General features: G+C 40.1%; 1 protein-coding gene across 1 annotated transcript in view; it reads right to left on the reverse strand.

The window, feature by feature from the left end:
* The window catches only part of csmd2 (CUB and Sushi multiple domains 2), a 443,344-nt gene that overhangs the window by 167,751 nt on the left and 247,932 nt on the right, over positions 1 to 27,661 (reverse strand). Inside the window, exons 13-22 of the mRNA XM_041809040.1 lie at positions 26,789 to 26,971; positions 23,463 to 23,653; positions 23,049 to 23,184; positions 14,161 to 14,355; positions 10,488 to 10,626; positions 8,253 to 8,440; positions 7,357 to 7,545; positions 6,664 to 6,780; positions 3,582 to 3,797; positions 2,768 to 2,956 (exon numbers count right to left, since the gene is read on the reverse strand). Of these exons, the coding sequence (XP_041664974.1) occupies positions 2,768 to 2,956; positions 3,582 to 3,797; positions 6,664 to 6,780; positions 7,357 to 7,545; positions 8,253 to 8,440; positions 10,488 to 10,626; positions 14,161 to 14,355; positions 23,049 to 23,184; positions 23,463 to 23,653; positions 26,789 to 26,971 (1,743 nt within the window). The remainder of the gene's footprint in view (positions 1 to 2,767; positions 2,957 to 3,581; positions 3,798 to 6,663; positions 6,781 to 7,356; positions 7,546 to 8,252; positions 8,441 to 10,487; positions 10,627 to 14,160; positions 14,356 to 23,048; positions 23,185 to 23,462; positions 23,654 to 26,788; positions 26,972 to 27,661) is intronic.

The raw sequence follows: 27,661 nt of genomic DNA on the forward strand, positions 1-27,661 counted from the left end.
TGGTGTGCTGTTCCTTCCAAACAACTCAATTTTGGTTTCATGTGTCCACAGAATATTTTGCCAGTAGTGCTGTGGAACATCCAGGTGCTCTTTTGCAAACTTCAAACATGCAGCAATGTTTTTTTTTGGACAGCAGTGGCTTCCTCCGTGGTGTCCTCCCATGAACTCCATTCTTGTTTAATGTTTTACTTATTGTAGATTTGTCAACACAAATGTTAGCATGTGCCAGAGACTTCTGTAAGTCTTTAGCTGACACTCTAGGATTCTTCTTCACCTCATTGAGCATTCTGCGCTGTGCTCTTGCAGTCATCTTTACAGGACGACCACGCCTAGGGAGAGTAGCAACAGTGCTGAACTTTCTCCATTTGTAGACAGTCTGTCTTACCATGGACACATGAACATCAAGGCTTTTAGAGATACTTTTGTAACCCTTTCCAGCTTCATATAAGTCAACAATTCTTGATCGTAGGTCTTCTGAGAGCTCTTTTGTGCCAGGTATGGTTCACATCAGGCAATGCTTCTTGAGAACAGCAAACTCAAAGCTGGTGTGTGTTTTTATAGGGCAGGGCAGCTTTAACCAACACATCCAATCTCATCACATTGATTGGACTCCAGGTTGGCTGACTCCTGGCTCCAATTAGCTCTTGGAGAAGTTATTAGCTTAGGGGTTCACATACTTTTTCCACCCTGCACTGTGAATGTTTACATGTTTTGCTCAATAAAAACATGAAAACATATCATTTTTGTGCAGTATTAGTTTAAGCAGACTGTGTTTGTCTATTGTTGTGACTTAGATGCAGATCAGAACACATTTGATGACCAATTTATGCAGAAATCCAAGAAATCCCAAAGGGTTCACATACTTTTTCCTGCACCTGTACAACAAACCTAAATACGGATTTATTTTCACTTTACAGTGTCTTTAAAACATACCCAGCAACTGCTCTCTACAGGTTAAAACCATCAATTCAGTTTTCTTTTATAAGTTTGACAGACAAAAACAAGGTGTCTGTGACTCTTTCAAAGCGCAACATGCAAAAATCTAAAATTTTACTAAAGGTGTCCTACTAACTTCTAGTAAAAAATAAATCCTTGTATGAATTTAAAAGCCCCTGACAAGTCAGATATTATCTTAAATATATTTAAATCAGATTGTAAGTGGCCACTGGCATTTTTTTGTTGCGTATCCATGTTCCGTGGTTGAGCGGCACGCCCCTGAACTGATATAAAGATCGGGTGTTTTGTCACACACCAACTTTGATTAAAGCCAGGAGTTCATTGCGTGTGTGCGGGAAGTTTGGGAAGGTATGTAGCGTCAAATGATCTTTTTATGGGTTCAATTCTGTTGTCTTTATGCGTGTTTGATTGTATTTGTGTATTTGATCACAAGCACAGAGGCAAACCTGTCGCCAGTCAAAATCTGCGCCCTTGGCAGGCGAAGCGAGGTATTTGTTTTCTACGTTTTTAATGACCATTCATACCTCATTGTATAGTGATTTAAAAGGAATGCAAAATTGTACTTTACTGACACTGTTCGCTTGATCACATTTTAACTTTGTCTATCTTATTTTCCCTATTGGAACAGTCTTTTGCTAAAATAGAGCCATTAAATTCACTAATAGCAGCAAAACATGGGAGTTCAATGAGGAAACACGTTGCAGTAACACTCTAGGATTGTGGGTAACATTTACATATCAATACATTATTGTTTCACACTACGTTAGCTGGTGGTAAGTCCACCTTGAATGCATATGGCAGTATGGCTTATAATCAAATCTGAAGAGCAGCACAGACTAAACGATGTTGTGGCTGATTAGGGACAGCTGGAAGGAGGGAGTGGGCTTCCAGGGTAGATACACCTCTGACATTTGGGTACACTTTCAAGAGGCAAAAGCGAGAGAAGACTAAAAACCTACATGCAGTATGCTGTCTCTGAAATATAAATGAAGATGTGCAATTAGAGAAGGAGTCCAATGGGAAGTTTCCTAAACATGTATGCTATTAATCATCGCAAAGAAATGACTTGCTCTATAATTCACAGAATGAAAAACAAAAACTAGAATCTAAATCTGATAATAATGTTGTGCATTAAGACTAATTATAGTGACTTCACTCATTTTTATTAATTAAACTATAATTACTTATTTTCTAATTGACTGTCACATTTTAACACTAACAAATTACTGTTTAAGTTTTAGAGAAAAAGCTGAAATAAAAAATAAATTCTCTTAAAGGAGTCCGAGCAACTTTCTTTGTTTTCCTCGATGTAATTTCTGCCTTCAGTGCTTCTAAAGGAGAGACCAAGTAATCTTAAGAATATAAACAAGGAGCTGAATCATTGTTCCAGTCCGTTCTTTCCCATCTAAGGGATATAATTTGTTCTTATGTCGCAGCAATAACGCAGCTCTTATGCTTTGTGTCAACAGACTAACCTAAATCTTCGTGGGGCGACCCAACAAGCAACAAGCCACATCAAAAATGAAGACATTCCAGCTCTTTAGTGTCATTCTCGTTCAAGCTGCTGCTCTTTATTATGAGGACAAAGTCGATTGGGCCGTTTCTGGGAAGCTGTCCAAATGAGGAGACAAAATGTGGGCGGATGGAGGGAAGATAATGAGGACAGTTGAGAGGGAAACGCCCCGTCTTCCTACATGACTGACAGTGGGATACATTTATGAAAGGGGGGATGCAACATGGCTGGTGGGGATGGCAAGGGGGAGTGGGGAGGGGGGTGATAAAAGCCAAAATAAAACATGTGACCACCTACCAACACACCTTGGCAGAGGGGAGCTCCACACCCGCCTCCTGCCCCCTAAGCAGATCACCCTCGCCGGACCCTCGAGGCGGTAACCCGGGAAACAGGAGAAGATGAGGGAATCGCCCACTCCATACTGCAGGCCTTTTCTGGTGCTGTAGGGAGGTATCCCAGGATCCTCGCAGGGCTCCAGATCATACTCTGGAGAGAGGACGACAGGAAATGTTACCCATTTGGAACAAGAGTTTAACAAGTGATTTAGCTTAGCCTCTCAATTTTATTATATCTTAACATTAGCTAGAAATGGTCCTAAAAACTGCCATTTATTCGGTTCTATTGAAAAAAAAGGCCTAATTGAAATATCGGTAAAACTCTATTAAGCTTTGTGTTCACGTGAAAGAAGCGATCTGTGCTCTATCTAAATTGATCAATCTAAAATGAAAGATTCTTTTGTTGTTAATCAATCCAATTTTCTGTTTTCAGTGGCTGTAATCAGAGAATCTTGCACATATAGTGACATTATTAATTGCTCCTTGTCAACAGTGGCCTCCTCCTCCATCAGCATTAGCATCACAGTTCATGTCAATATCCTGTTGAAACAGAGGCTTGTTATAAAAAGGTCACAACAAGCCGGTGATCCATACTCAGGCGTCTGAAATGTCCTCTCTCAACATGATCCTTATGAGCTAAATGTTCTGACCTTTCTGTTCTTTTTCCTCACACCAAGTCTCTTGTAAATGACTGGCACAGTAGTACTGTGAGCAGTGCTTTCAGCTCTCCCTCCTCTCTCCGGCCAACAGTTTTGAATGTCTTAATCCAGTCTTACCTGAGAAAGTGATGTTGAATCCCTCATAGGAAACGGAGAAGTCGGACAGAAAGCGGATCTGAGCGGTGTAGTTTCCAAACAGGCCTGCGCTGAGGGGTGGAGGCAGTGTCGAGCCCGTCAGTCTCCACAGAGGCTGAGAGAAGCTGCCGTTCTCCGTCACCAACAAATAGTCATGAGGACTCTCCAGGTGGAAGGTGTGGAAGGTGAACTGGACACCTGAAGAAAAGAGGAAGAGAGATTCAATAATGCTAACATGCAGCCACTGTGTACGGCTCTTCAGCCAATCCCAGTCACATTTTGTGTTTTGTTTCAGGAGCTGGTTTAGTAAGACCATAAAGGTAACCTTGTGCAGTCAACAAAAGGCTCAACTGTGAAAATAGTCTGATAGATAAAACACAGAAAGGTCTTGGAACATTAATTTGTTTGCAATAGATGCTATTATTTTTGCTAATAAGCAAATTTCAACCCCAAACAGCTGAATTAATTCAACTTTCTCATTAAAACCTACATTTTCTTCATGATGACATTTTAATGACCGTTGCCTGACATCAGAGATACTTTTTACTTGCTGTTTTTGCCTTGTGTTCACATACGCATCCAGCTGCATCATAAGCATTTTTTGTAAACACATATGCGTATACGAGAGCTGTGTTACTGGAGGATACCTCTAGAGCAGTGATCATCAACTGGCGGCCCAAGGGCCCCATCAGGCCCCCCATATCTTTCCATTGGGCCCCCAGAACATACCAGAAATATGCAGATAAAAATAGGATGATGTATGTAAGGTATACCTTTTTTAAATTCCCCACAGCTAAAAAAAAAAAAAAAAAAAAAAAAACATTGATTATTGGTGTTGGTGTTGGTTAAATGTTTGATCCTTTTAATAGAAATCCACCTGTGCAAATATGATGCATGTTAACTCACAAACTGTGATTATTCTTGATTTAAACTATGGTTTTCTTTCGGCCTCAAGCATTTTCCCTCCTGAAATTGAAACTAAAGACCTTTTCTTGCAAAGGTTTTTCATCATATTAGCATCAGACCCAGTAATGGAGAACATAACAGCCCTAATATATTCAACAAAAATATCTCAATCGCCCCCTTGTGGCTGGCTGTGGTTCAGGGACTGATCTTACTTTTGGAGGCTAAAAATGGCATATATTTAAAATTAAATAAAATATGTATGTACAGTGCTTAACAAATTTATTAGACCACCTGTCATATTTGTCTCAGAGACCATCCAGCATCATGAAGTGCTTTAATGTGGACTCTTTCATTTTCAGTCAGCTCTCCATGTTTTACCGTTTTGAACAGGAATGAGGAATTTCAAACTGAATTCACCCAAATTTGAGCCGGCTCACTGGGCTTCTCTGAGAAGTCAGAAATGAATCAAGCATAACATTCAACCACTAAAACTCATTTTTCTCTTCAGGAATGCAAGTAAATAACTATAATTTGACATATTAATCAAGAAATATTAATGTGCTTTACTATTTATTCAGTTTTTTGTAAATCAGTACATTTGAAAATTCATGGATAACAATAATAATTATATTTTAGCATTAAAAATATCTTTTGGGTTAAAGAGCTTCTACATATTGGTGTATTAACCATTGCAGAAACATCAAAAATGATTTTGGTAATTACCAATGCTGTTAATTTAGGGCAGCTGTGGCATAAACCTTACTTTGGGTGGTGGTCTAATAAATTTGTTAAGCACTGTATATATATAATAATTAATATATATATATATATATATATATATATATATATATATATATATATATATATATAATAAAATTGATTTGAAATAAAATAAAATATTTTCAAAATTCTGTTAAGTAGACCAAACTCTGTCCATTTGACAGTCCGGCCCCAAAAGCATCCATCAAAGAAAAACCTGGCCCTTTTAAAAATGTAGTTGATGGCCCATGCTCTAAAGCAATGATCATCAACTGGTGGCCCGCGGTCCATATGAAGCCCCCCAAAGCTTTCCATCTGGCCCCAGGAGATCATCAAATTCAGAAAATATGCAGAGAAAATACTATGTTGTGGTTCTTTAAGTTTTAAATCTCTGCAGTTATTAAATCAACCTCAATATTCAATATTGAAACAGTTTTATCAAGAGCCTGACATTTGATTGTTTTTGCAGATATCAACCTCTCAGGAATCATTAGTAAAAATGATGCATGATAAACACATCTCTATCATTCCAATCCTGATCAAATCTACAGTTTTCTGTGTCAACCTCCAACTTTAAACTCTTACTGAGTGACTTTTTTCCTGCCTGAGAATCAAAACCAAAGACATTTTTTCTGCAAATGTTTTTCACCAATCGGGACGCACCATCAAAACCACATGACAACCCCCGAGATATGTAGATCAAATAGCTCAATTGCCACCTTGTGGCTGGCTGCAGTATAGGTAATAGAGACAGATTTCACTGTTAACAACTAAAAATGATGTCCGTTTTGAAAGAAAATACAAATTTTAATAATACGTGAATTAGACCGACATATTTATTCTGGTTCAGTTTATTTAAAAGTTTGGCCCCCACAATCTCTGTCAAGGCTTAATCTGGCCCTGTCACAAATGCAGTTGATGACCCCTGCTCTAAGGCATTAGGTCCCAACCAGGGGTCCAGATTTTAGCTTTTTTTCAAAGTTATTGTGGTAAGAAAGTGTGTTTGCCTATTTTGTTGGGCAATGAAAATCAAATTTTAGCTTAATTTTTCACATCTGTGCATCACCTTATATTTGTGTGGCTCTATTTTTAGTTCCACAACTTGTAGTGCATGACCTCTGTCTACCTTCCCTACTTTTTATCAAAGACAAAACACCCACGCAGACAGAGCAGTCACAAATAAGGCTGTGTCAATCTGAAGTGAGTATTGAACCAAAGGTGACGCGACTAGAGCGTCGTCCCACGGCGCTGTGGCTCTAGGCCAGCCTCTCAGCTTTTCAGTCTTACAGAGGCGTCTTGTTCGGTGAAATAAAAGGCCGCTCAGCAGGGGGGAAATGACATTGTAAGGGGAAATTGAATTTGACTCCTGCATATGTTGACACTGGATTCCTCTGCTCACCTTTGCCATGGGAAGTCTCGATTATCCACGTGCAGTTCAGATTGTGCGGGTAAAAGTCTGGGAAGCCTGGTGACAGGATGGTGCCAAAGTTGCCCTGGATATAACCTCCGCACAGTGCTGGAGAAACAGAGCAGATGGAAAACGAAGGAGATGGGTGAGAGGAAAAGAAGTAAAAAATCAGAGCAGGCACGACTAAGTGGATGAAGAAATAAAATGTCCCCCAAAAATGGCAGAACTTGTCTGTGCATTTACAACGTGGTAAAACGTGTTTTATAAGAGGTGCCCTTCAAGGCAGCATAAAAAAGAGAGGGTAGTATCATCAATATCATTACAGAGTGGGCAGAAATCAATACAGTCCTAAAATATAAAAGCATTTACAGATGAGGGAAAGGAGAAAACATCAAAGAGCTATCTCACCACGTACAAATAAAACATTTATGATGAAATGAAGCAGAAACTTTGAAATAAAAAAGTACAAGGAACTGAAAAAAAAGCTATCATCTTCTATGGATTTTACAATATCTCCGAATTATAAAGCAATTTAAATGTGATGCAATATGAAGCAAAGTGCTCTGAACGATTCCTCATGTTTTGTCTAGATCAACATACAACAATAAACGTAGCGTTAATCCATCGCATGAATAAGGGAAAAATCTGGCAGGCTTGTTTCTGGGTCAATATTACGGAACGTACCATCACAGCTAGGCAGGGGGCGGCTCCACTGGAAATTAGGTTCACATTCTAGTGGCTCTGTGTCACTAAGTGTGTACCCTGCCTCGCAGCTAAATGTCACCAAAGCGCCCACGTAGAAGTCGTTGCCATGCCGCTGTCCGTTGACAGGTATGCCGGGGTCCACGCAGTGATCCGACTGCAACTGCAGGGCTGCAGAGGAGGGAGAGGTATAAGGTAGCATGAGCAACGCATGGCACAGAAGTAACGAACATCCACCTGCTTGAACTGCAATTAAGATTTTACTCTGTATTCAGGACAAGTGGAGGTCCAAAAAATGTTAAAAAGCATTTTGCTTTCCCAGTCATACTGATAAATTATGTATCTGAACATCTCTTTTCTACAGGAATAAACCAATGAGAAGTTTGTGCAGCCTTTCCCCCTCCACCATGCATAGTTTCTGCTTAAGTAGCGCTCACAGTGAATTATTGAAGCTCTGCAGAGATTTACCGCAGAGAAAGTGCAAGAGGTTACCAGTGTGAGCCACACAGGTAGAGAGGAGGATTGTACTGTCTTAAGGTTTCAATTTACAGCCCTGTGCATGGGAAAAGTGTGTGTGCTGGGCCATGTGTGTCAAATCAGGAATATCTGACAGCATAATCTCACCCTATTACTTTGTAATAATAGGTGGTCTAATAAGAAGCCCTCTGGTGAAATTGAGAGCCTGAAGAGGTAGTATTTACAACTAAGACTGAGTAGTCTGAGTATTATGAGCTGGTCTTGTTGTCTCAATTTTATCCGTCTGTTTTATTATGAATATAATCTTATAAGGGTCCATGAAGTATTAGTAATTGAGCCCCTTCTATTGTATATTCACTGTGCACAGGTTTGATTTGGAGTGCACAGCTTCAGGTCCTTACTTTCATAACGTATGCGAAAGCCGATGTCAGAGTGGCTCTTGTCAGTCGAGAAGAGGAGATAGAGGAAGTTGGAGGTGCTAATGAGGAACTGGGGAACTTGGGTTCCCTGGTAACTTCCAATTAGAGGTGAAGAGGGAAAACGTCCATCGCGCACCTCCAGGACGTCATAGTTGACCTCTGTGCGGAACCTGTGGGCAGACAAGTATGTTAGGCTTTGATTTTTTTATCAAAGAAAATACAGGATTGTGAAGTAATGTCATGATTTCTTAGCGCAAATATCTTTAAATACACTATATTGCCAAAAGAACTCACTCACCCAGCCAGATAAATGAAATCAGGTGTTCCAATCACTTCCATGTCCACGTGTATAAAATCAAGCACCTAGGCATGCAGACTGTTTCTATAAACATTTGTGAAAGAATGGGTCGCTCTCAGGAGCTCTGTGAATTCCAACAGATAAAATTTCCTCGCTCCTAAATATTCCACAGTCAACTGTCAGTGGTATTACAACAAAGTGGAAGCGATTGGGGACAACAGCAACTCAGCCACCAAGTGGTAGGCCACGTAAAATGATGGAGCGGGGTCAGCGGATGCTGAGGCGCATAGTGTGCAGAGGTCGCCAACTTTCTGCAGAGTCAATCCCTACAGACCTCCAAACTTCATGTGGCCTTCAGATTAGCTCAAGAACAGTGGTAGAGAGCTTCATGGAATGAGTTTCCATGGCCGAGCAGCTGCATCCAAGCCATATGTCACCAAGTGCAATGCAAAGCGTCGGATGCAGTGGTGTAAAGCACGCCACCACTGGACTCTAGAGCAGTGAAGACACATTCTCTGGAGTGACGAATGGCGCTTCTCCATCTGGCAATCTGATGGACGAATCTGGATTTGGCGGTTGCCTGGAGAACGGTACTTGTCTGACTGCATTGTGCCAAGTGTAAAGTTTGGTGGAGGGGGGATCATGGTGTGGGGTTGTTTTTCAGGAGCTGGGCTTGGCTCCTTAGTCCCAGTGAAAGGAACTCTGAATGCTTCAGCATACCAAGAGATTTTGGACAATTCCATGCTCCCAACTTTGTGGGAACAGTTTGGGGATGGCCCCTTCCTGTTCCAACATGACTGTGCACCAGTGCACAAAGCAAGGTCCATAAAGACATGGATGAGAGAGTTTGGTGTGGATGAACTTGACTGGCCTGCACAGAGTCCTGACCTCAACCTGATAGAACATCTTTGGGATGAATTAGAGTGGAGACTGAGAGCCAGGCCTTCTCCTCCAACATCAGTGTGTGACCTCGAAAATGCGCTTCTGGAGGAATGGTGAAAAATTCCCATAAACACACTCCTAAACCTTGTGGAAAGCCTTTCCAGAAGAGTTGAAGCTGTTATAGGTGCAAAGGGTGGACCGACATCATATTAAACCCAAGGGATTAAGAATGGGATGTCACATAAATTAATATGTGAATCAAGGCAGGTGAGGGAATACTTTTGGCAATATAGTGCATGTGCAATAAAATTTGTGCATCCACTGTTGTCGTGTGTGCATGTGAGTTAAAGCATGTGCATTCCATCTCTGTTACAATGCAAAAGCCACTCCGTTATCAAAGCCATGGATAAATCGCTTCGTTTCAGAGCCATGTCATCCCAACGAAGCACTTTGTGATATTTTATTGATGTTACATAAAAATTAAAGAGCAACAAACATTTATGTTGTATTCATTTTGCATGGAGTGCGACCAGGGCAGGGACTAGGCTGAGACAGGCTTAGTGAAACGCTAATGTAGCGTTTGATCCTACGACTGTATTTCCCTCTTGCACACATCAGGACAAATTGCCTCCTCTTCCATTGCCCCCGTTCTCCTTGACAGATCATCCCCAATAACATATGCATTACATACACACACACACACACACAATGAGAAACTTGCATTTGAGTGTATTCACTGTAAGAATATCTGTGAATTTCCAAGCAGCAGGGAATCAAATGGAAGGATCAAATGCTCGCTTTTGAGCATTTACTAAATAAAACACGGTGTTAGCATAGCTGGGGGAGTATGTTGATGTGCATTTGATCTGCTGCATTTCTCAAAGAAATCCAGGACTGAATAACAGATTAAAGAAGGTGATATAAAGCTTAGAGAGAAACGTGAGCAGTTTGAAATCTTGTGTATAAAAAGGCACAAAATTCCAGCTAAGAAAAAAAAAGGTAGTGATAGGACAGCAGTTGCTATGTGGATGACTCACTTGTCAAAGATGATCTTGATAGGGTAGCCTGGAGGAGCCTCAATGATCCATTCACAGTTAAGGGCCTCCTTATAGAGCTCTGGCCAGCCAGGGGAGAGGATGATCCCACTGGGAGCCTTCAGATCCCCCCCACATGGGGCTAGGCAGAGAAAAAGAAAAAAAAGAAACAAAGCGGGAGAGAAAAAGAGAAGATAGAGATTGAATTATGCATGCCTTTCCCAGCTGATGTATGACAACGTCCATGGATGATCTCATGCATCAGCTGGGGCTCATCCCATTTCTTTTACTGCCAGCGTCTATCGAATGTAAATTGGCGACGGCTCACTTCAAGGTTAACCATTTCTCCTAAGTACAGACCTGTGATTGTGCACGTCTGTGTGCATGCGTGAGCAAGGACAAGCTGTACGTATCCTTGTGTACGCTTACGTCTCCTCCCTGAAGCTGTTGTCTTTAAATCTGTCATCAAACCCCTCCTTCAGAGGTGCTGCTGTCAGCCCCATCAAACAAGGAAAACGGGACATCTTTGATCGCTAGCACAAAGACACTTGAGCACATCAAGCCCTCTCCCGTACCCTCGTCTCTGTTACTGCTCTCTTCACCATGCATCTCTTTAACTGCCTATCCTTAACCAGAACACACGGGCACAGCGGAGGGCTTAGTTACAGTGGCAGCTCCTCACTGCCTTTGAAGTGGAATGATTTAATCAGCCAACTCAGCATACTGAAGGACATCTATAAAACACATTACGCTACAAACGCAGCAGTATGATAGATGGTCTCAGAGGAATACAAAGCTGCTGTGGCACACAGGGGGGAAGTGACATGTTTTAATAATGGTTTCTCCCTTGCCTATCATGAATAGAGAACCTGATTTGGCCCTGCAGAGTCACACCTATGTCTGTGCTTACCATCAAGCTTTATCTGGGGCTGGTTTATCAGACTGCATAGTTGACTGTGCATTGTTTATCGAGCTCTGGGTCAGAAAAGGGGGGAAAGACTGTTTGGCAGTATGCATTTACGCAAAGCATGTCTGCAGGATAAGTCACCTGAGAAAACAAGGATCACCAATGTCAAGTCAAGCAGTATAATTAACCCAGTTAAAATAAAAAATGCATAAAACTGTCCATAATTTTGAAGACTTTGTAAATCCAAGCAGCAGTGGAAAGGGATTCTCCTCTACTTTACATCACAGAAGCTAGATTCTGTTTCAAACTTCTCTGGTTTCAGTGATTTTTAACAGTGTCCCTGCTGCTCGAAGTGTCCAAAGTGATGAAGAAAGTTACGTTTTAGTTAGTATTTCTGTTTTTAGTGCTTGTCAAATTAGTTGTTCAAATAGGATGGAAATTGAAATGCTGGTGCTGAAGCTGAGTTAGTATTCATATCTTTATTTTTACTGAGCTACATAGATTACTGTCAAAAGTTTGCATGCACAGTTAAATCAAGCTAAAGTTTGTTGACGCCATTTAATCAAACTATTGTCCTTGTTCCTACAAGCATCAGGATGGAATCAATTTATTGGCAGAAGCACGTCTGCCTCTGCTATGGATGCTGGTGATGCAGCTCCCTTTCAGCTAATGGACCTTCTTCCTATTGACCTTGCAAACAAGTTAACAAGCGGGAAACTGACTGAGTGTCAAACAAAGAAAACATGGAAACCTTGGAGCTCTTTATATTTCGTACATACTCTACAGACTTTGTGAGCTGGTTCAGGCAGTAATTTGGAGTGCAATGATTCACACCTGACACCTATCTAATCAAATCAAATGACTCCCATCCTCCTAATACAGTGGTCTATTTAAGCTGCAAGCCATCTCTACCTCTGCTCGATCGCCTGCTGCCCTGGTTCGGCACTGTGCGCTCGCTTCAACCCACCTCCACCCCAGCATCCACCATTTGGCTCTGACTGGGGGTTTAAGATGTTATCTCTTCACTCCTCAATTCTGCATGTATATATCATGCTTGCTGCCAAACTATGCAATGCTATGCTATCATAATACATGCTTGAAAAAGTGCAAACATGAAATGACTGACTGAAATGAACATTATTCTTACAGCTGATAGTGACAGTTAAAGGTGGATAACAACTCAACTTCTCTTATGCCCAGGTCCAGTTTGGCATATACAAGAACATCTGGACAAAATAGAATATCGTGAAAAAGTTTATTTTCTGCTGTGATTTAGTTTTAAAAGTTAAACTGTTATATTCTCTAGATTTATTACAAACAAAGTGAAATATTTCAAGACTTTTTTTGTGTATTAATATTGATGATTGCGGCTTACAGCTCCTGAAAATCAAAATTCCACCAACTCAAAATATTAGAATATTAAAGAATAACAAACAAAAATGGATTTGTAATACTGGAATCTTAACAATCTGGAAAGTTATTTTCATTTATGCAGTCAGTTCTTGGCCAGGGTTTCTTTTTGCACAAATGACTGCATCAACGTGATGTGCATGGAGCCAATCAGTCTGTGCCACTGCTGGCCCAGGTTTCTCTGATAGCAGCCTTCAGCTCGTTTGGATTGTTGAGTCTGGTGTCCCTCATCTTCCTCCTGACAGTTCCCCGGAGGTTCTCTATGGGGTTCAGGTTGGACCAGTTGACTGGCAAATCAAGCACAGTAACAACATGGTCAGAAAAGCAGTTTCTGGAGGTTTTGGCTTCACTGTGGTCAGGTGCCAAGTCCTGCTGGAAAAGGAAAGTGCTGATGGCTGACAGTGTTGACTCTGGACTCGATAAAGCTCAGCTAATGACATGGCATCTCAAACCATCACTGACTGTGAAGACGAAAAACACTGGACTGGCTCTCTGATCTTCCTCCAGACTTTGGGACTTTGATTTCCAAATAAAAAGCAAACTGAGTTTTATCTGAAAAGAGGACTTTGGACCTCTGAGGAACAGTCCAGTTCTTTTTTTCCTCCTTAGCCCAGGTGAGACACTTATAATGTTGTCTGTCACTCAGGATTGGCTCGATATAGGAGCACAACACTTGTTGGCCATTTCCTGGACCCATCTCTGTGTGATGGCTCTTGATCCACTGACTCCAGCCTCAGTTCACTCCCTCTGAAGCTCCCCAAAGTTCTTGAGTCTGGTTTGTTTGACAGTCCTCTGAAGGCTGAGCTCATCCCTGTTGCTTGTGCACCTTTTCTTACCACACCAGTCAACTTTCTGTGAATATTGATGCAGCACTCTGAGAACAGCCTGCCCTTTCAGCAGTGACCTTCTGTGGCTTATTCTCCTTATGAAGGGCATCAGTGATCGTCCTCTGGACACTGGTCATGTCAGCAGTCTTCCCCATGCAGTTGTGTGTACTGACCCAAAGTGACAGAATAAAGGCTCTGGAAACCTTTGCAAATTGGACTTTTCCACAATATCATAATAATTCAAGATAGTGGATTTTTGATTGTTATGAGCTGTAAGCTGTAATCATCATTCAATCATGTTTTACTTTGTAGAAACACAGTAAATACTTGCATGTAAAAATTCTAGGAAAATGCTAAAATATAACAATTTATTCCTGAAAACAGAAAACAGAACTATTAGAAAATCCACTCGTTAACCCATATGTGCCAAAAGAAAGCCACAAAATAGAGAACAAGGCTTGTTTGAAGGTTCAGCTGAAAATATAACTTCCAAAAAAATCTTTCAGAAAAAGGACAGACACGTCTTACACACCTTCACAGCGGGGAACTGCATTATCCCACACCACGTTGCCATCCTTGAGAATGCAGGAAATGGTTTGCGAGCCATGAGTCTTGACAAAGCCTTCCTCACAGAGAAACGAGATTGAACTGCCCAGCTGAAGGCTCTCGCCAAAACGCTTCCCGTTTACTGGAACTCCTGGATCCGGGCATTCATTGTGGCGAAAAGCTATAAAGGAAGAAAAGACGTGTTAGCATGAAAGCGGAGAGATTGGTGCGATTGTGACAGTTCTTCTCTCTAACATTTTAAGGGTTTGTGATTCAGTCTCTCAGGAGAACACCAAAAAAATCCAAATGTGTGAGGAAAATCAAAACAACTAGAACCATTCAAATAAACTGAGTGAACTGTTTGGACCTTAGATGAAAAAATGTCATTGTGCAAAGAAAGGACATACAAGCTTGAATATCTTTTTCCCAGGATAATTTAGGTTGTTTTCTGGAGATCTTGAGAAATTAACACATCAAACATCCCACATGATCGTGAGAAAACCAGCTTAGTTGTGCCAATATAGTGAGAAATAAGTCGAGATCTCAAGAAAACAGCAGAAATGTTCTCATTCTCACTACAAAACAGAGTCAAATTAAATGCATACATATATATGAAAAATAAGGATTTGCCCCCTTTCTGATCCCTGATGTTTTTTTGCATATTTACCACACTTAAATGTTTTGGATCCTCACACCAATTTTTATATTTCACAAAGACAACCTAAGTAAATACAAAATGCAGTGTTGAATGATTATTTCGTTTTTAACCTATCTAGCCCTATGTGAAAAAGTAATTGCCCCACTTGTTAAATCATGAGTTATCTGTGATTAACCACAGTTCTTGGAAAGATGAGTTTAGTTTCACTAAATAGAAGCTGTCAGACAAAGTGAAGTAGGCTACAAGATCTCAGAAAGAAATGCATCATGCCACCATCCAAAGAAATTCAAGAACAAACGAGAAACAAAGTAATTGAAATCTATCAGTCTGGAAAAGGTTACATAGGCATTTTCAAGGCTTTGGGACTCCAGCAAACCACGGTCAGAGCCATTATCCACAAATGGAGAAAACTGGGAACAGTGGTGAACCTTCCCAGGAGTGGTCAGCCAACCAAAATGACTCCAAAAGTGCAACGACAATTCATCAGGAGGTCACAAGAGAACCCAGAACCACATCCAAAGAACTGCGGGCCTCACTGGACTCAGTTAAGGTCAGAGTTCATGACTCAACCATAAGAAAGACACTGGGCAACAATGGCATCATGGGAGGGTTCCAAGGCCAAAACCACTGCTGACAAAAAAGAACACAAAGGCTCGTCTCACATTTGCCAAGAAACATCCTGATGATCCCCAAGACTTTTGGAGAAATTTTCTGTGGACTGGCGAGACAAAAGTTGAACTTTCTGGAAGGTGTGCGGTCTGTTACATCTGGAGTAAAAATAACAGCATTTGATAAAAAGAACATCATGCCAACAGTCAAACATGGTGGTGGCAGTGTGATGGTCTGGGGCTGCTTTGCTGCTTCAGGACCTGGACCACTTGCTGTGATTGATGGAACCATGAATTCTGCTGTCTACCAGAAAATCCTGTAGGCCAGCGTCCGGCCATCAGTTCATGACCTCAAGATCAAGAGCTCTTGGGTTATGCAGCAGGACAACGACCTGAAACATACCAGCAAGTCCACCTCTGAGTGGCCGAAGAAAAGACAAAATTAAGGTTTTGGAGTGGCCAAGTCAAAGTCCAGACTTAAATATAATTTAGATGCTGTAGTGGGACCTTAAATGGGCAGTTCATGCTGGAAAACCCTGCAATATGGCTGAGTTAAAACAATTCTGTGAAGAGTGGGCCGAAATTCTTCTACGGCGATGAGAAAGACTCATCATCAGTTATTATAAACGTTTGATTTCAGTTATTGCTGCCAAGGGTGGAACAACCAGTTAGTAGGTTCAGGGGGGCAATTACTTTTTCACAGGGCCAGAGAGGTTTGGATTATTTTCCCCTCTTAAAAAATGAAATAATCATTCAGACACTGCATTTTGTATTTACTTGGGTTGCCTTTGTGAAATATAAAATTGGTTTGATGATCGAAAAAATTTAAGTGTGATAAATATGCAAAAACATCAGGGATCAGAAAGGGGGCTAATACTTTTTCACGGCACTGTGTTTATGAATGTCCCCTTAGGATAATTACAAGAATTACATGATACCTTTAACATACTGCATTTTCAGTGCAAAGGTGCACATTTTTATGCAGATCCTAAAATAATGATCAAACTTCCCCAACAAAACTTCGTTTTTCTACTGTAAGCATTTAACAAGAAGAAATTTGTTTCACTTAGTGAGTCATATTGATTCTCTGTGCTGCAGAGTGGGAAACCACACTGTATGCAAATTGTAAGCACTAGACGACACAACTGAGTGATAGGTGGAGTAAACAAACGGAAAATTGTTTTCATACGTCCTCAAAACTTTATTCATCAGCCTCTGAATGAAACTTCAAGCAGGAACGGGTGAAAAAGACACTAAGCTATGCAGTCGCAGCAGAAGAGGCATAACCCTGGAACGAGCCGTGTAAACAAATACATCACCTGTGCCACTATCTCTCATTCACTCTTTCTCTCGCTCTCACTCTTGTACGCACACACATGCATGCAGAGGTGACACGTGTAGGTGTTGATGAATCCTTCTTCTGTATCCATTGGACCCAAACAGAGTGCCAGCCACACCTCATCCATCACGATCATCTTATTTATTAACGTGCCAAAAATCCCCTCAATGCAGTTTGGCATGTCCTTAATAAACATGAATGATGGAAGTTGTCTGCACAGCCCCAACCCCCCCCAAAAAACAGTCATGCGGCTAGATGACACTGTTCTCAGGAACTAACAGTCATCTTCAATTAACGCCTCTTGATGCTCATTCTCCATGCTGCATTGGTTATTTATTTATTCATCTAACTTGTTAATTAATGCATTAGACACCATGTGTTTCCCACATTGTTGCTTTACAGAAGCACCTGGGTTTTTATCAAATAAGCTAGAGCCAAAACACAAAAGCATTCTGGGTAGGCTGAGAGATAATACTATTTTAGGATCAGCAGAAATAGATAGGGCTATTCTTCAGAAAATAGTGTAGTTATCCTCATCAGCATCCACAGCATGCAATTATTCTTTATTTGAGAATTTCACATCATTTTAGATGTTAGATACAAAAATAAGAAGTCAGAAAACTGGTATTTAACAGGCATAAATAAAGCATGTCACAGCTCATCCATCATTAGGATTAACTTTGAAAGTACCAATACCATAACCTGCAATTTCCACATACAACATCTGTGCTGCGCTCTGCTCCGGCTGAAGGCGAGCAACCTCGCCAACTGGAAGTGTGTCTAGAGTGCTGCACCATGCATGCAGCCCAGATCAGCGGGCTGAGATCACAGAACATCTGTAAATCACGCAGAAAAAGTATGCCAACAGCGGATTATTTGACCTTTTGTGGGTTAATTTATTATCCCTTCTGGTCCACCATGGTGAGTAGATTAGGAAGTTAAAAGGTTAATGTTGAATTAAGGATGTGTGTTCTTATTTACATTTTTTTTGGCTAAAATTTCCCCAAAAGTTAACTTTACCTTATCAGCGGTGTCTTTGTGGCTCTGCTCGCTGCAGGATGAGACATGAAAGATGACTAAGGATCGGGAGTTTGTGCAATGTTTTATTTTGAAAGTCCTGCATACTCTACGCTTTGGACTTCCTGTTTGGAGCTTTCTGATCGATGGGGATCGATGCAGCTGGGCAGCAGCCAGCTGAAAATAGACCTGCAGCCAACACTGCACAGCGGAGTAGCGCTTCAGGGACGTGCTGGTGCCGGACTGGAGCGTAGGCAGTGGAACTGCTCTGATTGACTAAAGAGACGGAAGGATTTGCTCTGCAGTGTGATTCACTGGCAGATTGCAGCGCAGCCGCTGTACGTGCAAATTGCGGGTTAGGATAATATAGCAGGAACTAGCAGGGTTTCTGTGCTGGGAACCTCCAAGTGTCATATTTCTTGGGTTGTAAACAGACAGAAAAGGGGCTCATCTTTAACTGGAGCAAGGATCAAGGCTATTTTTATTATCCCAAATGAGAATGTGCTTCACAGCCAGCAGTACCATACAAACCATTCTTCAAACTACACCAAACCAGGCACATAAGAAACATTCAGACACATAAGAAACCATAGTAATGACCAAAAAATAAATAAATAAATCATTGACTAATTTTACATTGGGCTATTCAAACGGCTAATGGCAATTGGAATAAGGTATTTTTCAATCTGTTTGTCTTACATGGACAAGGACGTAAATATGTCCAGAGGGAAGCAGCAAGAACTCCTTCAAAAAGGGGGATGGTCTGGGTCATCAAGGATTGACTGGGCTTTTTTAAGAGTTCTAAATTTTGAATGAGTCAGGTCACTCAGGGTAGCGTCTGTGATTTTGCAGCATGTGTTGACTTGAGTTTCCGACACCAGCAAGGAAATACGTCCGGCTCTGCTCAAAATGCAGGTATTTGTATCGGTGAGTACGCGAGTTTATGCACCGATCCAGTACAGTTTGGTTTAACTTTATATTTTGCTTCATTTCTTCGTAACCCTCATATTGTTTACCCTTTGTGAGCCAATGGCAGGCTGTCCCGTACTCATGTCACGCTGCCCCAATAGAGCATAATGGAGAGAGAGATAGAGAGTCTGTGATGCAGCCCCCTGTGTTATTAGTATTTTAATATTTAGCGGTAAATCTCAATAATCAGCAGAAAAACAACTTTAGAGTCACATAGATGCTGAAATTCCAAAGCTTACGATTAAAATAAAATCTTTGGTTAACTTTACTTTTATTTTGTGGCAGGGTGAGCCTACTTGAGGCTCAAAGCTCATTTTTTCGTGCCCAGGTATTTGTACTGGCTCACTTTTTTCCACAGTCTGTCCCTAAATCAGCGAAGGAGAATGGCAGGGGTTTTCTTCCTAAAATTTTACAGCCATTTCTTTTGTTTTGGAAACAATATTCTTTGAAAAGGATGTCTCAAACCATTCAATAATAAATCAGTCAAAATGGGGTCATCATTAGGAAGAAGCGACACAATCACTGAGTCGTCTGCAAATTTTATAATGTGCTTCTCATACCAACTGGGCCATCCTGCATGCATATTATCAAATGTTATGTATAAAAATGTCAAGTTAGAAATGTTAAATTTATATGCAAAACTAGTAACAATTTAGTAACAATAATGTTTGGAGCAAAAAGAGTTTGCTTAAAAGTGCAAAGAGACAAAATGCTTAAAGGATGCTAAAAATAAATAAATAACTACAGTTGAGCTAGTTTTGAAGATTAACTAGAGCCAGAAGGACTAAAGTTTAGAAGAATTACAGATGAGTTAAAAATAAGGGTTTAAGTTCTATCAAAGTAGCTTTGAAAAGAAAACAGAGTAAGTTTGGGGCAGATAAACATCGAAACAACTATACCTAAAATAACACCCAAGGTAGAGTCAAACATTCATAATACTAAGCTGGTTAGCTGTGAGGAAGTGCTATAAACTGTTCCATCTGAAGACAGAAAACTGTGAAAGTCAAAATAACATATGCTTTAAAGTGAGTCACTGTTGCTAATTTTAGAGTCTAGTCTTTCTGAGTCAAAACTCCCAACAGCATCTTCACTGTCTATGACATAGCTCTGTGGCTTGAAAGGTATGGTTATGACACTGGGTATGACGACATGAAAGAATGCAAAGATCCAGCTTATTACACAATCATGTATATGCAATGGATAAAATCCCACTGCCAAACATGCGCTACAGTATTCCCATGAGATGGGTTTACCAACAAGCAGCCAACATGCGTCAGAGTTTAAAAACCAGCTGGAATTTCCTCAGAAGTCAGCAGCGACCCAGAATAGAACATAATGAGCACTGCCGCAGTGTAACTGTCAGGTACGATGCTGCATCTTTGTTTGGGTTCCACTTAGATGTCAAGTCTCTATTGAGACAATACAGACAGGGGCTTTGTCATTTCTTTATGCCACTGTGTGTGAGTCAGGAAGGTGTTCCTGATGGGTAAAGAGTTTATGCAGTCTGTGGGAGACAGACACGTAGATTTGGCAGATGATTCATGAGGTCTTTTGTATGCACACAAACACAGCAGACACACAGGCCGTGTCTGAAAGCACACACTACTGCCACTACACACTCATAGATGCTGAATACTTCACAGTAACTTATCACATTTACTCATGTTACTGTGACTGAGCAGTTTTTGTTTACTTGTAGTTCTTCTGAGTACTTTTTAGAATCAATAATTTTATTCTTACTTAATTTTGAGGGAAGAATTATACTTACCTACATTTTCAAAAGCACTAAGTATGAAAACAAACACTAAAAGCTAAAAGAAAGAGATTCTATTCTTATGGCAACACACGATTGTCAGCAGCACATAGCGAGAGAATGGTCACACATTTCAGCCCAAATCAGCTGTTGCATTTTACTTTAGATGCGGTCACACCTCATAGAAAACCTGGTTGTAGATTCATATTCAATTGCTGTTATTGCACATTAGGGAAAGGTCATATTTCACTGCAACTGCACCGATGATAATTAGCGCTATAGTTAACTCTGGCTCAGTGGTTGTGTTGTGCAAGTTAATTAAAGTGTAAAGTGTCAAGCAAAGTAAAGTGTCAAGTAGAGTGTAAAGTGAAAAGAGAAGTGAATTAAAGTTAAGTGTCAAGTATAGAGTAAAGTGTCAAGAAAAGTAAAACTATTTAAATTTAAAGTTTCAAGTGAAGTGTAAAGCATTAAGTAAAGAAAACTGCCGAATGGCAAGTGTCAAGTATCAAGTAAGGTCAAATGTAAAGTCAAGTGTAAAGTGTCCAGTAAAGTCAAGTGTAAAGTGTTAAGTTAAGTAAAATGTTAAGTCAAGTGTAAAGTGTCAAGTAAAGTGAAGTATAAAGTGTGTAGTTAAGTCAAATGTAAAGTCAAGTAAAGTCAAGGGTTAAGTGTTAAGTAAAATGTCAAGTTAAGTCGAATGTTAAGTCAAGTGTTAAGTGTCAAGTAAAGTATAAAGTGTCAAGTTAAGTCAAATGTAAACTCCAGTAAAGTCAAGTGTAAAGTGTCAAGTAAAGTCAAGTGTAAAGTGTTAAGTAAAATGTTAAGTGAAGTGTAAAGTGTCAAGTAAAGTCAAGTATAAAGTGTGAAGTTAAGTCAAATGTAAAGTCAAGTAAAGTCAAGAGTTAAGTAAAGTGTCAAGTTAAGTCAAATGTAAAGTGTCAAGTAAAGTCAATTAAAGTGTAAATTTTCAAGTTAAGTGTAAAGCACAAAAATAAAGAAAGTTGTCAAGTGTAAAGTGTCACATAAAATCAAATGTAAAGTCAAGTATGGTCAAGTGTAAAGTGTAAAGAAAAGTAAAGTAAATTAAAGTGTAAATTGTCAAGTCAAGTGTAAAGCATAAAGCAAAGAAAAATTTAAAGTTTTAGGTACAGTGTCAAGTGTTGACAAGTTCAAAGTGATGAGTAAAAGTAAATTAAAGTGCAAAGCGTCAAGTCAAGTCAGACGTAAAGTGTCAGGTAAAGAAAAGTGTCAAGTAAAGTACAGTAAAGCTCTTAGGTATCAAAGTAGCTAACCATTACTCAGTCCCTTGAGTAAACTTTAAATAACTTGTGTTTAACTTTAACCCTTTCATCCCTAGGCTCTTTTCCAGTGTTCAAGCTAGAAAATGACATACCTAAATTCAACTGAATATTTCTCTGCAACTACAAGGTCTACATGAATAAGCTTGGCAATGTAAAGATAACTCTTTAAAGATTTCAGCAGATGTGGGACTGATTAAATAAAGATGGAATGTAGCTGAAATTAAAGATTTATTTTGTCCACCTGAAAAAAAAAATCACTTGTAGAGTTAATATCTCCTATGAAATGCTAAGACAAGGTTTCTGGGATTAAAACGGTGTGTCACATGACCATATCGGTGCACATTTAGACTGATCTATGTGTCTTTTAGAAGAAGGAGGGGCCTCTCTGGATGAAAGGGTTAACTTGGCTAGATTTATCCAGTATAACTATTACTTCTAATTGTGTACATTTTACCAAAGTAACTTTTACTCCTTTAACTTCTAATATTAAAGTAACAGCTTGCAGCCATTCCATCATACTTAAAAGGCCATCTTATCCACATCACTTGACTTTATCGGTAACATATTTCTAGTCTAGTAGATAGAAATCAGCAACAATTAATAACAAGCATTTCTTGATGCCTTTTTAGCTAAGTTGGTGGAGCGGGCGCTGATATACAGAGGCAAGAGTTCTCAACATGCTAATCACAGGATCAATTCTTAATCCAATCACAGTTTGGTGCATCTCTTCCCCACTCTCTCTTCCTCTCTCTCTCTTTCCATATTTCCTGTCTTTCTTCTCTTGTCCTATCAAATAAAGGCAAAAAAGGCCCCCAAAAAACATGCATTCTTTTTTAATACACTTACATAGTTTTTCAACTGTTATTTAAGAACATCTTTCAAGCGTATCAGTCTAGTTGCTTTATGTTTTCACTACTTGCAAGCTGGCTAACAATCTACACGACTGGAATATCTGAAATCCACAATGCATTGTGGGGCAGTTTAATAGGTCTGACTAATCTCATATACATCCAGAGATTTCTCTCATAAACATAAATGCACACTTTAAACTCAGATCTACTGCACAATATTTAATTCTATCTCATGAATGATGTGGAAATATGCAGTTTCAGACACAACCCAACTATTCAACCACACAAACTCAATAATACAGAACATCCAGTCAGGCTGCACTTTTGTGATAGGCTTTAAAGACTTCATTTAGTCTTAAAGTAACACTGCATTCTTACTTGTAAATGTGATGTTAAAGCCTCTGTCTGTGTAGGTGTGGTCTGTCAGAAACTCCAGACGGGCCACATGACCGCTGGTTGTTAAAGAGGCTGGCAGGACGTCTCCAGAAAAGGTCCCCAGGATGGGTGACTCAGCCTGATGAAAGCAGACAAAGATTTCCTGATGAGACCAAAGCTATCATGAACTGAAGGGAGAGAAATCAAAACATAAACAGCTGCTGCTGGGAAGCAGAGAGATAAAACGAGCTGGAAACCCAACTACTCTGGCAGGCAGGGTGTTTAGCTCGTACACATAATTGTAAAGGCTTCTTCTCCCGCTGACATGCACAGTGACTGATAGAGGGATCAGTGGATGCACATGCACAAAGATCCTTTCAAAGTAACTGAGGCTACCGACATATAATTCAATCGTACCTTTCCCCCATCCTTGATCGAGAGGAAGTCAAACTGTTTCTCCATGCTGAGGTCGTTGAAGGCCAGATTGATTCGGCTCTCAGGGTTGGTGATGATCAGCCACACACAGTGCATATTGTTGCCGTACTCCTGAGGGTAGTTTGGAGAGAGCAGCACCCCTGACGGAGTGGTAAAGTTGAAGAAGCAGGAGACTGCGGAAGTGAGGAAAAAATATATGGACACGGAGAATGGGAGAGGAAGGAGAAATAAAAGAAGGAAACATAAAATGAGTTTTCTTTATGAGGCTGAAGAAAAGGGAAAACTCTATATACTTCTGCTGACAACACGACAGTACGGCTCGAAGAATCTTATCAGAAATATAAACATATTTCAAGTCAAATCCTGCATGCTGTAGATACCAAACACATCAGGAATGTCATATTTCATTTCCCAAACTCAATAACCTGAAGCAAAGTGTTTGCAATGAAAAACTGTATCATCACCCAGCTTGAATATTCAAGGGTAATACCTGATTATACTTCTTATAATGAGTATACTCAAAAGCCAGTTGCACTGTATACATAATATAAGAGGGGCAGATCTAACTTTCCTAAGACAGTCCTGTTTACACTTTGTTCAAGGTGATCTTGCAACACTCAGTGGCTACTTTTGTCAGGAGCCATAGCAAATAATGCTCTGTTTGTCCAATCAGATATCAAGGTCTACTGGGAAGAGCAGACCGTGACTCAGCTGTCCTGTGATCCCACTCATAAAGTTTTATGACACAGTGATCCTTCTGGTGTTGTGGAAAATCTTGATTATTTTAAAGCAAAAGCTGCAACAGATAAGAATGAAACAATTCTCAACCTAATACTGAACAGTTCAGCACAGTATTTGTAAGTTGCAGGGTTTTTGGTTTTGCAGGTAACTGCCTTGTGCTGGGACTCTGTACGCTGGGAGGAAGAAACCCATCTCTGCTGGTAAAAATCCAATCCAAGCCTGAAATGAACATCTGCCAGGCACAAAAAGTGAGTCGATTTTCTGTTTGCCATTCGGTCTGATAATCTGGCACACAGAGCATTTTCCCGGTGGGCTGATGCACTTTGGGGCCAGTATGATTTTATCTTCTGACACTGTTTTATCAGGATTTCTTACTTTTGATGTAGTTCTACTTGAGCGAGGCTATTCTGTCCACCATATCCAACTCTGACAACAAAGAATCAGTGAAAACAGAGGGGATAAATATCACTTTATCTGTCTGTGGCATTTACTTCTAAGCTTTACAGTAATTTTGGGGGATAGTTTGTTTTTTTCAACCAGGAGCAGTTGTGGGCTGGTTTACACAAAACTGCCAGGGCCAAATTCTTCTCCCAGTCCAGCGCTGATTTCAGATGACCACGCACACATTGTGGATAGATGTTTGCATCAAACAGTCATGGATAAAAAAACTAAAATAAGTTAAATCTAGAGACCCTAAAAAAGTGTTACACACAGTGTCTTTGCTTCCAAACATAGATACCATTCATAAAAGGCAATACAAATATTATACATTGACATGTTTTCATATTTTTTAATCAACATTAGATCTAATGAGAAGTTTCACACTTTAGAGAAATTTAACCCTTCAAATGCCAGTTTAAAAGTGAAAAATAATAGTTTTTAATGTGAAAAAACACAAAAAAATTAATAATTTCATAATCTATATGCAAATTGGATTTCCTTGAAGGGGGTAATCACAGCTTTGGATAAGTCAATGATGAGCAGCAACCCTGAAATTTCTCAGATTATTATTTGTTCACACTGTATAAGATTTTGACTTGTTTTTGGTGTAGCTTTGTTCTAAAACCTCTTGTCTCTTGCTCACTATCGTTGAGTTCAAACCAACCAAACTGCACTCAAAATGCTTGGTATTTGCTGATATGTGAAAATCTATTAGAGTGGTGTTAAATAAATGTACTTTGATTAAATCCCTGAGCAGGTTTTCAGTGAAATAAAAGCAGGAAAAAATGAAAATATGGGCCAAAAATCAGGTTTAGACCACTTTCTTCTTCCTCCATCTGTGTCTGATGTAGCCGACGGTCCTGTAAATTTTACCTGAAACAGGGGTTCTCAACCTTTTTTTACTCGTGACCACCAAAATAAAGGTTCCAGAGACTGGGATCCCCAAAAATGGTGGAAAAGGTGGTGAAGTTGGATCTTGAAAATAGCAGAAATGGGTTAGAAGTGGCAAAAAATAACCAAAAAAAGGTTACAGTGGCAAAAATGGGCAAAGAATAGTGGAAAAGGGGAATTAAAAACAGTCTGAAAAGGCTTTAAATTGGCAAAAATGGGTGGAAATCTGCTGAAATGGGAAGAAAATCAATACAAATTGGCAAAATAGTGCTAACTGAGAAAGAAAAAGATAGGCAGATATTGGCAGAAATTGGTCAAACTGGCAAAAATGGGCTTATCAGATAGTGACGTGGTTAAAATGAGAAAAATTGGGCATAGAAAGTGGTAAAATAGGGTTAATAGTGGCAACAATGGGTCAACAGATGCACCATTTGGCTTATGTGGCAAGAATTGGTTTAGAAGTGGCAAAAACAGGCAGAAAAAAGTGGTGGAAAGGGATGAAAATGGCAAGAATAAGTCTTCAATGGCACAAATGTGTTAAAATTTGTGGGAAAAAATGATGAAAAAAGGTTGAAATTTGGCAAAATTGGTGTAAAGTGGCAACAGTGGAATTCTAAAAATATATATATATTTTTTTTTTTTTTAAAGGAATCTGGAGACCCCCTCTTAGTGTCTTGTGACCTCAAAGGGGGTCTGGACCCCAAGGTTGAGAACCACTGCTCTGACTGCTAAGACAATCAAATAGATAAGGGACAGGTCAAAATCACACTAAAGCACATTAACTCTTAACCACACCAGTGTTAATGACAAAGACAAGCACAGTGCAGAGTATCTACATGGCTGAAATAGTCTGTTTGATAATGACTAAATAAGCAGTGTTTACCACAGTCATGTGGCCAAATTCACCCCTGTGCCAGGGAACCTCTTTGTCATTCAGCTCACTGATTTTTATCCAGGCACTGCGGCTTTTGACCACTCTCTCATCAACAACAGTGGGCATTATCTGCATAGTCAGCTCTCTTTTCATTTTCCCCTCACCCTCTAACTCTCCGTATTTGTCTTTCGTGGCATTAATTAACTAATAAGCACTTCTATTGTTTCAAAATCTGCAGCCTCCACAGGCAAACTGTTGGGATAATCTGACCATTTATTATGCAGCCCTTCCCGCACTCATTTGCACAAACATGCATATTTATACACCCACATGAGTGGTGTTGTACTTATGCAGAACTCACAAACACAGCTGGGTTTCTTAGCTGACCACTGGTTGTTCTTCTGGCAGGTGATGTTCTTCTTTCCCACCAGCTCAAAGGCAGGCAGACACTCAAAGTACAGCTTGTCCCCGTGGCGAAAGCCTGTTCCCTCGCGTTTTCCATATGCTGGGATTCCAGGGTCTCCGCAGCTGCCTTGGTCAATTTCTGTGCAGATAGAATAAAACAAAAAAAACTTATAAAATCCACTCAGTGAGACTGATGCTGAAAATTAGAAATTATAAAACAGACAACCATTAATGGAAGCTGAAGGAATGTTAAAGAAGGTAGACTGTTTCTGCTCATTCACTTATTCATATCTCTTCCTTTTCCATTCGTTCTCTCTTCCTGCTCTGCTGATCAGCTGATTATGGGCGTTCACCCTCCTATAATTTGGAGACCAATCATCACGCACCTGTCCGATTTTAAATCTGTCATTCCTTCTTCCACAGTCAGCCAGTCATTCTGTGCGGATGCAGCAACCCTCCTCCACCCCAGCCACCTCTATTCAGTTCATCAGCATCTAGTCCAGATTCTCACAGGTCTCCTGCTCAGTCTCCTCCTTCATACCACCTTATTGGAGTGGGCCAGCTTTTCAGAAGTCTACTCCTCATCTGATCCTGCATCTCTTAACACCACCACCAGTTTCTAGACTCCAGAGGGGGTATCCTATTCAACTTAAAGGATCTAAGTTTCATCAACAACGGCCAACTCCCCGGCTGTACTCTGCATACAGAAATGAGTCATTTCAGCATCATGGGCAGCCATCATGTGCAACATTAGAGGTAGATTGTGATGTCTTTGAAATAGAAGAAGATATCCAAACTCAGAGTTAGAGCTTGCTCTAGCCTCCAGCAA

Source organism: Cheilinus undulatus, linkage group 16 (assembly GCF_018320785.1).
Source record: "Cheilinus undulatus linkage group 16, ASM1832078v1, whole genome shotgun sequence".
In the NCBI taxonomy this organism is placed as follows: domain Eukaryota; kingdom Metazoa; phylum Chordata; class Actinopteri; order Labriformes; family Labridae; genus Cheilinus; species Cheilinus undulatus.